The 12,478-nt window shown below is 45.7% G+C and overlaps 1 protein-coding gene across 2 annotated transcripts in view; it reads left to right on the top strand.

Moving 5' to 3' along the window:
- Positions 1 to 12,478, top strand: part of ZNF827 (zinc finger protein 827) — a 180,723-nt gene that overhangs the window by 26,727 nt on the left and 141,518 nt on the right. For both annotated transcript variants that reach the window (XM_082652947.1, XM_082652946.1), the window contains exon 2: positions 10,621 to 11,646. In XM_082652947.1, the coding sequence (XP_082509073.1) occupies positions 10,621 to 11,646 (1,026 nt within the window). The remainder of the gene's footprint in view (positions 1 to 10,620; positions 11,647 to 12,478) is intronic.

The following is a 12,478-nucleotide window of genomic DNA, read 5'->3' as shown; positions in this document are numbered from 1 at the left end:
TTCATTCTAGGATTCATTCAGTCACTCAGCGATGATCACTTAGCGATTTAGTAGTAGAGGCACTGACCTCTGCATTGAGACATCTGAGCTCAAGTCCCGTCTTTTTTGTGAATCAGTATGGGACCTCGGACATATCACCAGCTCTCTCTAGGCCTCTGCCTAGAGGCTAGACCTATGAACTCCATCTCCAAGGCTTTTCCATCTCTAAAATAATACCTATAACAAAATTCAGTTTCAACAAATAGAGTTGTAGTTCTTGATATCCTACGGGTCCATTGTATCATCCCGGGAAGTTACCTTCTGGGCTTCTGCTTTGCTCTCTGAAGTGGGGCGTACCAGGATGAGTGCTGTTTTCTGATAGCAATAATAGTAACACTGACAGCCACCCCTTACTGAGCTCTTGACAGTGTGCTACATACTTTTCATACATTCTTGCTTCTCCAAATAGGGTACATGTTTCTCCAAAGCAGGTGGGTATCCAGAGGGAAATGGTGCACCTTCCAGGAGAATAAATGTTTCTGGATGGTTTGTGAGAAATACCCCCATATTATTAAGTAAGGACAAGCACAGCCATAGTATAGAGTGCAGAATTCACTTGAAATGTTAAGCTAAAACTCAAAGAAATTTGGGGCTTCCTGGGGGGGGCATCAGCTTCAGTCCCACGTTTCCCTAGGCTACTGTTGTCTTTTCTTGGCCACCAGGGAGGCTCTGGTGGAAAAGTTTGCAAAACAGGCTCTTTTCCCTATTCTGTGTTTGACTCACATGAGAAAAATAGAATTGTCATTTGTAATTTGGAAAACAGTTCTCATTTCCAGTACAGACATGGGCTACCTTTCTGATTATTAAGCCCATTCTTTCTTCTTTTTTAAAATATTTATTTATTTATTTTTGGCTGCGTTGGGTCTTCATTGCTGCTCACGGGCTTTCTCTAGTTGTGGTGAGTGGGGGCTAGTCTTCGCTGTGGTGCGTGGGCTTCTCGTTGTGGTGGCTTCTCTTGTTGCGGAGCATGGGCTCTAGGTGCGCAGGCTTCAGTAGTTGTGGCTCACGGGCTCTAGAGCACAGGCTCAGTAGTTGTGGTACACGGGCTTAGGTGCTCCACGGCATGTGGGATCTTCCCAGACCAGGGTTCGAACCTGTGTCCCCTGCATTGGCAGGTGGATTCTTAACCACTGCGCCACCAGGGAAGTCCCAAGCCCATTCTTCTTTCTCATTCATACATGTGGCAAATATTTGAACATGTGCTCCAGTGAGTACCATTCTAAGTGCTGAGGGTACAGCAGCAAGCAAAACAAAGCCTTCTCCCTTATGGAACTTCTATTCTAATAAACAGTTATGTTTGAGGGGAGACCTGAGGAAGTAAGGGAATCATCCATGTGGCTCTTTTGGGGGGAAAAGGCTTTCAGGCAAAGAGAATAGCAAGTGCAAAGGCCCTGAGGCAGGAGCCTACTTTATTAACAAGGCAGAGTGGTAGCAGATGAAGCCAGAGGCATACAGATTATGTAGGGCCTTGAGGTCAAGGTAAGGGTTTTGGATTTTATTCTGAGAAATGTGAGAGGCCATTGTGGAGGCTTTGTGGATGGAGTAGTGGAATTGGAGATATTTTTAAAAGCTTAACTCTGGCTGCTGGCTAAGAATAGTGGGGCAAGAATTGGAAGTAAGGCAACCAGTCAGAAGGCTACTGCCAATCTCCAAAATATACAAGCAGCTCATGCAGCTCAGTATCAAAAAAACAAACAACCCAATCCAAAAATGGGAGGAAGACCTAAATAGACATTTCTCCAAAGAAGATATACAGACTGCCAACAAACACATGAAAAAATGCTCAATATCACTAATCATTAGAGAAATGCAAATCAAAACTACAATTCTCACACCAGTCAGAATGGCCATCGTCAAAAAATCTAGAAACAATAAATGCTGGAGAGGGTGTGGAGAAAAGGGAACCCTCCTGCACTGCTGGTGGGAATGTAAATTGATACAGCCACTATGGAGAACAGGAACAGTATGGAGGTTCCTTAAAAAACTAAAAGTAGAACTACCATTCGACCCAGCAATCCCTCTACTGGGCATATACCCTGAGAAAACCATAATTCAAAAAGAGTCATGTACCACAATGTTTATTGCAGCTCTATTTACAATAGCAGGACATGGAAGCAACCTAAATGTCCATCGACAGACGAATGGATAAAGAAGATGTGGTACATATATACAATGGAAGATTACTCAGCCATAAAAAGAAACGAAATTGAGTTATTTGTAGTGAGGTAGATGGACCTAGAGTCTGTCATACAGAGTGAAGTAAGTCAGAAAGAGAAAAACAAATACTGAATGCTAAAGCATATCTATGGAATCTAGAAAAATGGTACTGATGAACCTAGTGGTAGGGCAGGAATAAAGATGCAGACGTTGAGAATGGACTTGAGGACACGGGTGAAGGGGAGGCTAGGATGTAGTGAGAGAGTAGCATGGACATACATACACTACCAAATGTAAAATGGATGGCTGGTGGGAAGCTGCTGCATAGCACAGGGAGATCAGCTTGGTGCTTTGTGACCACCTAGAGGGGTGGGATAGGGAGGGTGGGAGAGAGACCCAAGAGGGAGGGGATATGGGGATATATGTATATGTATAGCTGATTCACTTTGTTATACAGCAAAAACTAACACACCATTATAAAGCAATTATACTCCAATAAAGACGTATAAAGAAAAAAAAAAGGCTACTTCCATAGTCCAGGCAAAGGGCGCAGGGCTGTATACGAGGGTGGGAGTTGTAGTAATGGTGAAAAGTGGCAAAATTTGGGATGTATGTTGAAAGTAGAACCAAGAGAATCCACAAATGAATTAGATGGGGGGTGGTGGTGAGAGAAAGAGGATAGAGGAGACTGGCTGTGGCGTTTTGGTCTAAGCAGCTGCAGGGATGGAGTAGTTGCCATTCACGTTGAGATGAGCAGTTTGATGGAGGAGATTGGGTAGTTCCTCGGTCACTGGAAGACCTGGCCACTTTATATGAGAATATTGAAACTGGCTTAGATACTGTTTGGAACTCACTGTGAAGATAAGGAGCGATGTGTTAATTTGTGATACCTTTGTTTTCCTCGTGGACACTTCCAACAACAATTTGCAAACACGGCTGTGGGCAAAATGCTCATTTTGACCCAGGAGGCCGCTCTGCTATCTCAGTCTGCGGACGCTTATCCTCTCCAGACTTCCTCTCACTTCCCCATGCCCTCACGTCACCTTTTCCTCAGCTGGACTGGTGACAGGGATCTGGTTGTCTTCTCCACCCTGGCAGTTTAAAATAACTAGCAATTCTTACATTTTATTCTTGGCCACGCTGACAGCGGATGGGTGCCCCCGGGCATCGGTGTCCTGTAACTACAGTCTCCGCGGCTTGGCCCTGCAGAGCCGATTACCTGTCCATGCCTGTCACTCAGACTGTGGACTTGGAGCCCCGAACCCCTGAAAGATCTCTCCGTTGAGGGCAGAACCGGTGTGGGGGGATGTGCTGAGGCTTTCAGGCTACAAAGGGACAACTGAAAAATTGGCAAGTAAATCGGCCTAAAGGAGGATATAGTTTATGCTCAGAATCACAAAACGGGTTCCAAACCGCCTGACGTGCAGCATACTAAACCTTTATGAAACATTAGAGAGGTCACTGCGTTTGTCCTCCTGGTGCCTCTTTCCTCTCGTTTCTTCTGTGACCCACATTGAGCCATTGTTAAGCCTGCCCTCTAGCTTCAGCGATAGGTCCAGGGAGTGGCACATGACCTGCAGCAGTCAATCAGAGGAGGAAAGACCTTTCTCCCATGGTACGTCATTGAGAGTGAGAACCCAGAACCTGCGCGGCCAGGGTTTTAGCCTCCTGGGAAAGGTGGCCCGAGAGGAGGATGTTAATCTCCGAGAAGAGACTAGAGGCCAGTGAGAGGGAGCCCTCCCTCTCATTTCCACACCCTCTCTGGTGCTAGCAACATTGTGTCCCTCTCCGTGATGTAGGGACCAAGAATATTACCTATGGCTTCCTGCAGTCCCGGTTGTCATTCACAACCAGAGAAGCCCTACTACCTACCCCTACTACGGGCAGGGCTTTGAGGGGAAATACAAAAGTGACTTGATCACAGTCCTGCCCCAGGAATGTACAACCTAACAGTTTGATTTCAAAAGTAGTGGGGACTTCCCTGATGGTGCAGTGGTTAAGAATCCGCCTGCCGATGCAGGGAACTCGGGTTCGATCCCTGGTCCGGGAAGATCCCACATGCTGCCAAGCAACCAAGCTGGTGCGCCACAGCTACTGAGCCTGCGCTCTAGAGCCCGTGCTCCGCAGCGAGAGAAGCCACCACAATGAGAAGCCAGTGCGCCGCAAAGAGTAGCCCCCGCTTGCCACAGCTAGAGAAAACCCACATCTAGCAACGAAGACCCAATGCAGCCAAAAATAAATAAACAAGTAAGTAAGTAAATAAATAAATAAAACAAAAAACCCCCAAAGTAGTGAGTAGGGTAAGGTAGTTGGTCAAATCTGCCCTTATCAAATCAATAGATGGTGAGTTTTTAAAATGTGAAGAATCTGGAAACATTTTCCTTAGGTGAGTTTATCTAACGTTGGTCACCAGAATATTAGCTTACTCCACAACTGGGCTGTTTCCTGTTTGATAGCTGGCAGAGGAGTGGGCCCTCTTATGAGTGAATTTCCAGCATCGTCTGTTGAAATCCTTTTCATCCTCTGAGGTCCATTTCCAAAGCCACCTGCGCAATTGGAATGATTTGCTCTCTTACGCACACACGACTCTTGCTTGATGGTACTAGTCATTGTGTTTCATAGGATTGTGCATTCCTGGCTTCCCTGTTGATTACAAACTGTTGGCCTAGAAATTCGAGGCGCCCTGTTGCAGAGAACAGTTCCCTGAACATGGTAAATGCTCAGTAAATGTTGAATTAAACCAATTATCAGCATTGGTTTTATTAATAACTTTTGTACACGGCTCCATAAACTTTGCAAACTGCTTTTGTATACAGTTACAAGGAAAAGTCAGTTGTATGGTTTAAGGTTTGTATTCCAGGTATAACTGATAATAGTGATAGTGATGTGTGGCCTGGTAGAAAGTGAAAACATGGAAGATTTGTAGATGAAAATGAACCAGAAGGTCAGGGACCAGGTGAACACACCTGTGGTCACAAGAAGAGGGTGTTGGCTGCCAGAGGACTGACCATGAGTCAGCTCCATCCAGGCGAGTCCTGAGAGCTTAATCCTCGTTCTCTTCAATACCTGCTGGTGAGATTCATGTGGACCGACTGGTGGGAATGGTTTGTGGGTAGATTTAGAAGTGAGGCTTTTTGGCTTCCATCTCCACTTTGCTTTCACCTCAGCCAAAAGGCGTGAAAATTAATAGGCGACTCCTTATATATTTTTTTCTCTCTCCTACCGATCTTTCTGAATGAGGACCTTCTGAGTTGACTATCAGTCCAATTAAATGCATCTGATTAAAATTGTCAACTGAAAGGGAAGTGAGTTGAAAAAAATGCAGCGAGAGTTGTGGCTCTCAAGTTCCCCAGTTTCTCAGCTTGAGGACTGAATTGTAAATAAATGTGTTAGGTAGTGAAATTTGGTTTTGTTTTCCCCAAAGGAGAAGTATTTGCCACATGGAAACAAAATGTATTCAGCATAATCTCATTCTGTAATTGCACCGTTTCTATTCTTAATTCTTCGAGTTTCTGATTTAAAGGGAAAAACACCCAAACAGACTGTTGTGTAAAATTGACAGGAATGAGTGTGAACCTGGCTGTCAGAGACATAGCAATGGAAATAGCTTCCTGTTCTGGAGGTTAAAAATAATGGATCTAGGAGGGAGTTATTTACACGGGCAGTTCGGAGGCTTCCCCAGGAGCCTCAGTCAGGAGAGCTGTGAGATCCACGGTGGAGGCTGGATGTGCGGGGAGCGTCTGCAGGAGAGTGGCCTGTACGCTGCCCTGTGATTACGTGCCACTGTTCCCTGCTGGTGACAGACCAGGAAACAGAACAGCCTCGCGGCCCCGGGTGGGGCTGGGGGATGGGGTGTGTGCGTGGGGGGAGCCTCAGGTTGGGAAAGAGCGTCAAAAGTCAAGCCTCACTTGTTCTGAAGTTCGTGATGTCCGGCAGATTAATCCCCTAGATTGCAGGAATGCTATTGGAGCATCCCAGCGAGAGAACCTTTTCTCATCATGCGGTGTGAAAGGCTTGGGGCGGGGGGTGGGGGTGGGGGGCTAGGGGGTGGCCGTGCAGACCCCGCTGAAGCGGAGCTCCCCGCAACTGGACCAGGGAGAATGAAACTGAATGTGAAAATAGAACAACAGCCCAGAAGAAGGGAAACAAAATTAATATTTGTGGGAGAAAAATCCTTGTTGCCGCCGTTTTATGAACTGAAAGCCTATTTATCGAAGCCTGTCAGGATTTTTCTCTAAACCTCTGCAGGTCCCAACTTCTCTTGCATTCATTTCTCTGCGTGCATCTCCCACCTTTTGCTTGAACTCAGGTGATGACAGAATAATTTCGGAGATGTTTCTCCTCGGGTCTCTGGTCTGGCTTCTTCTAGGTCATGCCTTACAATTGTTTGCTGGTTTATTACTTGAATAACCTCGATTTCAGGAGCAGCATTTTTGGAAAAGTGATTAATAGATATTACGAGTTTTAAAATATTCTTTAGGTAGCCGAGTTTCCTTGCAGTGCACAAGAGAGTGTATGTATCTCAGTGAGCGTGTCTGCAAAGCAGGGAGAAATGAATGGTTAAGAAATATCCCGGGGTTTTAAAGGACATAAATTGGTCTGTTTAAGAAATGCTTTGTTTGATTGTTTGCTTTTTCTGAGCTGTGTTTTGGTGAGGTTGAGGAAGTTGCTTTAAAAGTGGATATCAACTGTTTGTATCACTCTTTTTTTTTTTTTTTTTTTTTACTTTTTAGTTTATGTTGGAGTAAAGCTGATTAACAATGCTGTGATAGTTTCAGGTGCACAGCAGAGGGACTCAGCCATACGTATACAGGTATCCATTCTCCCCCAAACTCCCCTCCTATCCAGGCTGCCACATAACATTGAGCAGAGCTCCCTGTGCTATACAGTAGGTCCTTGTTGTTGTTTTTTTAACACTCTTGAACGTTTGGATCTCCTTATCACTGCTTGATGGGATTAGAGCCTGAATTCTTTAGTTTTTGACCCACTCACTGGCTTCAGCACGTTTGGAGGGGGAATATTCTTACTCAGTTAGGGTCTGGAGGGGGCAGGAAATTAAACTTTGCCTTTGGGGCTTTGCCAATAGATGTGTTGAATTCTTCAGGCGTTCGAAGTCAATTTTTGACGACAGCAACAGAGAAGAGGCAGAGAGGGAATGGAGAGATCAGAGTATAGGAATAATGGATATTTACCTCTTAATGGTTTATCTTAAAATAAAGAGTAAATACAGTCCTTATCACTGAGAATTCTCTTGCTGATTTCTGTTTCCAGAGGGTGGAAGGATAGCTGGCTGGGGGTGGGAGGACAGCTGCTCAGAGCTTTCTAGAAGTTGCTATTCAGAGGGCATCTGGCAGGGGCTTTGAAAAGGAGCCTTGGGCCGGGTGTTGAGAGATTTGGGTTTTGGGTTCCAGTGTTAGCAGTAGGTTAGCTGTGTGCCTTTGATGCAACCAGGTAACCTTTACAGTATTTAATAGTCTCAGTAAAATGACAAGACTGGACACGGATGTGGTTGTAATTCTTTGTGGTTCTCAAAACCCCGATTTTCTGTACCTTGTTAATTGCCTCATACTACAAAGTTCTGGACCAGTCTTGACCATCTGTAGCTACTCTAGTTTGACAAAAAACGTAATCTACAAGTATTGCCTTTTGAAACATACATTTTCCTATGTTAGTTCATATAGTGAGTGTTAATAAAGATCAAAGGAGAGATCCTTGAACAAGATCTTCAACGATTCTTACTGGAGTGATGTTTAAATCTTTTAGCTCTCTTACTATTTATAAGATGGTTCCCATGTGATTTTTATGAAGGATGAGGTATTTAATCGGAAATCAAGACAGGGGCTTTGCCAAAGGAACGTAAAATTAGCCCTGTTGTTGAAATGGATGTTGACTGTTTGGTAAAAGCGTCCCTACGAGAAGCCGTGGGGGAGATGGGTCGTTCTGTGTCCCGCCGCTTCCAGGAAAGATAAAAAATGTTGAAATCAAATGGGAAGAAGGAAATGTGGCAAATCACAAGGAGCCGGACTGTTCTTAACAGAGAAAACTCAATTTTGTCTGCTTTTTTCCAGCAAATTCCATTTGATATTTTATATCTTCTTGATAACTTAATAAGGAATCTCAGGAAGGAGTTGCAGAACTTTAACTTAGTGAAAGAGAATTTGTCATTTGTGACATTTCTCCTCTAAAGAGCAGGGGAAGATCAGTGTATTAGCTTGTAGTTGCAGCTATTTCTATTGGGAAAGGAAACAGCATGTTATACAGCAAAGCTTGGCACAGTGGGGCATTTTGCCTCGATCCCTAAACCTTCACGGAACTCTGCTAGGGACCAGGCACTGTGCTAGGCATAGGTGGGATCTGTACATAATAAGAAAATCCCCGCCTTCAAGGAACACCACCCCTTAATTTTTTAGAAGATAGGTCCGTAGCAGACAGTTCATTTAGAGTAATATAACACCAATATTTTAAAAATGGGAGTGTTGGGTCTGCATTCAAAATATGCACAGAATACGGCTACTTCTCCCCACCTGGGATCACCTTGAGCTGGCCTCCCCGTTCCCACCTTGTACCTGCGCTCTCTTCCACATGCGGCCAGAACAAACCTTTGAAAACCTGAGTCACAGCATGTCACTGCCCTGCCCCTCCCCCTCCAGTGGTTCCCAGTTGCACCAGATGCAAAAGACCTTTCAGTTGTTTACAATGTCCTACTGATTGATAGGCATGGCCTCCCTCCTTTATAACTTACACACACTCTCTCTCTCTCTCTCTCTCTCTCTGTGTGTCTCTGTCTCTGTCTCTCTCTCTCTCATTATTTCTCTTTCTATCCTACTGCTCTGACACTCACTCACTCACTCCACTCTCCCCACGCTGGCTTCCTTGCTGGTCCATGCACATACCAGGCAAGTTCCCACATCAGGGCGTTTACAGTGACCCCCTCTGCCTGGGCCCCTCTCCCAGAGATGGCTGCCTGACCAGCTGCTGGCGTCTTTCAAGTCTTTGCTCAAATGTCACCACCGCCTCAGTGAAGCCTCACCCCAACTACCTTATTTAACACGACAACTCACCTCCTGCCCCTTACCTCCAACCCTCCTTGTTCTGCTCTGTATCTTTTCCCATAACACTTACCACCCTCTGGCTTACTGTAGGATTTACTCATTTATTCATTTTGTTTAACATCTGTCTTTCTCCACTAGAATGTAAGCTCCAAGAAGGCAGGATCTTTGTTTAGTTCAACATTGTTCAGTCTAGAACAATCTAGAACAACGCCTGACATGCAGCAGGCACTCCCTCATTATTTGTTGAATGAGTGAGTGAATGAATGAGAAGGAGAGACTAATGCTGACTGAGAGTTCTAGGCAGAATCATGAGGAAGAATCCTTTGAGGTGGCTGTTGAAGGATGGGCAGAGTTGGACCGTCGGGTTTTCTGGGGAAAGACATTCCAGATCAAAGGCATATTTTGAGCAAAGGCAGAAAAGTGGCAGAGCTCACCTGTGCTCCTGGAACGGCAAAGAGTCCCAAGTGACCGGTGCCGGGGGCCAGTGAGAGCAGTAAGGGTGGACAGGTGGACAGATAAACTAATGGATAGAAGAATAACGAAAGGGGACTCTGGGTGGAGTGAGGGAACAAATTACTAATCACTGTCCATGTTGAGAGGGCAGGCGAGTCGGGAGTTGGCATCTCAAACAAGCAGCATGCGTTGTCCCTTTAAGAAATCAGGGAGAGATTGTCCCTTTTAAGAAATCAGGAATGTGAATAGTGTTTGCTAATGAGATCTCATCTTTATATAGTACTTGACTGTTTTCAAAACATGGTCACATGTTTATTATGATGGAGGCTTCAGAACAACTATGTGAAGTTGGTATAATAGCTAATAGGCAGGTTTTTATTTACATGATTTGATCAACTTAAAGTTAATTGCATTTTACTGTATCAAGCCAGCGAAGTGATTCGTAGTTAGAAAGTGGAGAAGCGGCTTCCCACTGCCTTGGGTCTCATCACACTGTGTTTCTCCTTCTGCCAGTCTGCCTCTTTCATTCCCACGCAATCCTAAAGATGTCATGCTGGGATTTTTCACCAGGGTACAAGCTTCTTCCCATTTCCCCCATCATTGAAAGCAGCGGTTTCTTCTTTACCAGATCCATTTTTCTCTTTCCTCCGTTTCCATTTCACTTTATCTGGAATAATTATGAGAACGATGAACACATGTAGAAGGTGGGTGTGTTTTTACCTTGGCCTGTTCAGCATCCTTTCAGGCTTAGGCCGAGACGGTCTGACCCAGCACCTGACGTGCTCTAAAATTGTGTCTGTCTTTCGTGTGGTTCGTGGGTGGAAGGGCAGAGGAAGCATGTCCACGACTCCGTGTGAGTGTCTTCAGGCTTGCTTGTTGCTCGCTTTGGGAGTAAACCTGATCTTCTTAATTCCCCCAGATATTAGTAGGCAGGACGAGGCGGAGGGAGAACTCAGTGAAGGAGAACACTGGTATGGGAACTCTTCAGAGACGCCGTCGGAAGCATCCTATGGAGAAGTCCAGGAGAACTATAAGCTGTCCCTGGAGGACCGGATCCAGGAGCAGTCCACTTCCCCCGACACCTCCTTGGGAAGCGGGACCCCCAGCAGTCACACGTTGGAGCTGGTGGCCCTTGACGGTGAGGTCCTGCGAGACCCACTGCAGTGTCCGGATCACCTCTCCCCCGGCGTGTCTTCTTTGTGTGATGACGATCCCGTGGGCTCCACCAAGCCCTTGAGCAGCAACTTGAGGCGGCTGCTAGAGGCCGGGTCCCTCAAACTCGATGCCACGGCCACGGCCAACGGCAGGGTGGAGTCCCCTGTCAACGTCGGCTCGAATCTCTCCTTTTCCCCACCGTCCCACCATGCCCAACAGCTCAGCGTGCTGGCCAGGAAGTTGGCAGAGAAGCAGGAACAGAATGACCAATACACTCCAAGTAACCGTTTCATATGGAATCAAGGTAAGTGGTTGCCAAACTCAACCACCACCTGCGGCTTGTCCCCGGATTCAGCCATCCTCAAACTGAAAGCTGCAGCCAATGCTGTCCTGCAGGACAAATCGCTGACCAGGACGGAGGAGACCATGCGATTTGAGTCCTTTTCCTCCCCTTTCAGCTCCCAGTCTGCCAGCTCCACCTTGGCAGCTTTATCCAAGAAAGTCAGCGAGAGAAGCTTGACTCCTGGCCAGGAACACCCGCCCCCGGCCAGCTCTTTCCTTTCCCTGGCTTCCATGACCTCCTCGGCGGCCCTTCTGAAAGAGGTCGCAGCAAGGGCTGCCGGGACCCTTCTGGCTGAGAAATCATCACTGGTGCCTGAGGACCCTCTCCCGCCACCGCCTTCAGAGAAGAAGCAAGACAAAGTGACCCCGCCGCCACCTCCGCCACAATCCTTGGAATTATTGTTACTCCCAGTTCCTAAGGGAAGAGTGTCTAAACCCTCCAACTCAGGTATGGATGCTTTCATTTCCATCATCTTGTAAGTCTTTTTTTTTTTTTACCTGTCAGTTGCAACGTCTAATTCATTGCCTTCTTCACTTGGGTTCCCCATCGGATCTGAGGCAGGAAGAAAAAAGCAGGAATACTTTAAGTAAGCAGCCTAGGGGGTTCTTTCATGTATGTGTGACACAAAAAACTTCACCAATAGCTTTAGTTTTGAAAGGTAATGAATAATCTTAGAGACATACGGTACTCCTCCGTTGCATAGAAATGATTTTTTTTTTTTCTTACCAAGTTCAGGCTAGGTCCACACAAGATGTATTTAATAGGGGAAGATCAAAGCACCTTTGTCATGGAGTGCATGGCATCCCTGACAGAGGGGAGAAGAAAAACTCACTGCTTTTGAAACAGTTGACAAGAGAGAGCTTACCGTCCTACTGCCTCCATGACAAATGGACTTTTGTATCATCAGTAGCTATTCTGCCCTAATTTACCACACTGTATACTTTCATGTTAGTATTTATATTAATTTTTCGTGGAACGTAAGCCTTTACTTATCGTGTTCTTCCATAATATCTTGTCACACAAGAACTCTAAAGAGTATTGTCATTCAGATGTAATCAAAGCATTTCCTGCAAATGCTTTATTTTATTCCAGTCCAATCAGATTCTGAAGGAATGTGCATGTGGAAAATGTGAATCATGGGTTTTTCTTGTGGAGACGGTCTTTCCAAAGGAGAAGTGGCCGTTTTATAGAGCCTTGACATTCACAGTTATTCATCTGAGGGAGAAACTTAGTCACTTGAGTCCTCACAGTGGAAACATCATTTCTTGTACTGCTTTGT

The sequence above is a fragment of the Grampus griseus genome (genome assembly GCF_964374135.1).
Source record: "Grampus griseus genome assembly, chromosome: 4".
NCBI lineage: Eukaryota > Metazoa > Chordata > Mammalia > Artiodactyla > Delphinidae > Grampus > Grampus griseus.
The sequence above is the reverse complement of the archived record's forward strand: the minus strand, read 5'-3'. Positions and strand labels throughout refer to the sequence as shown.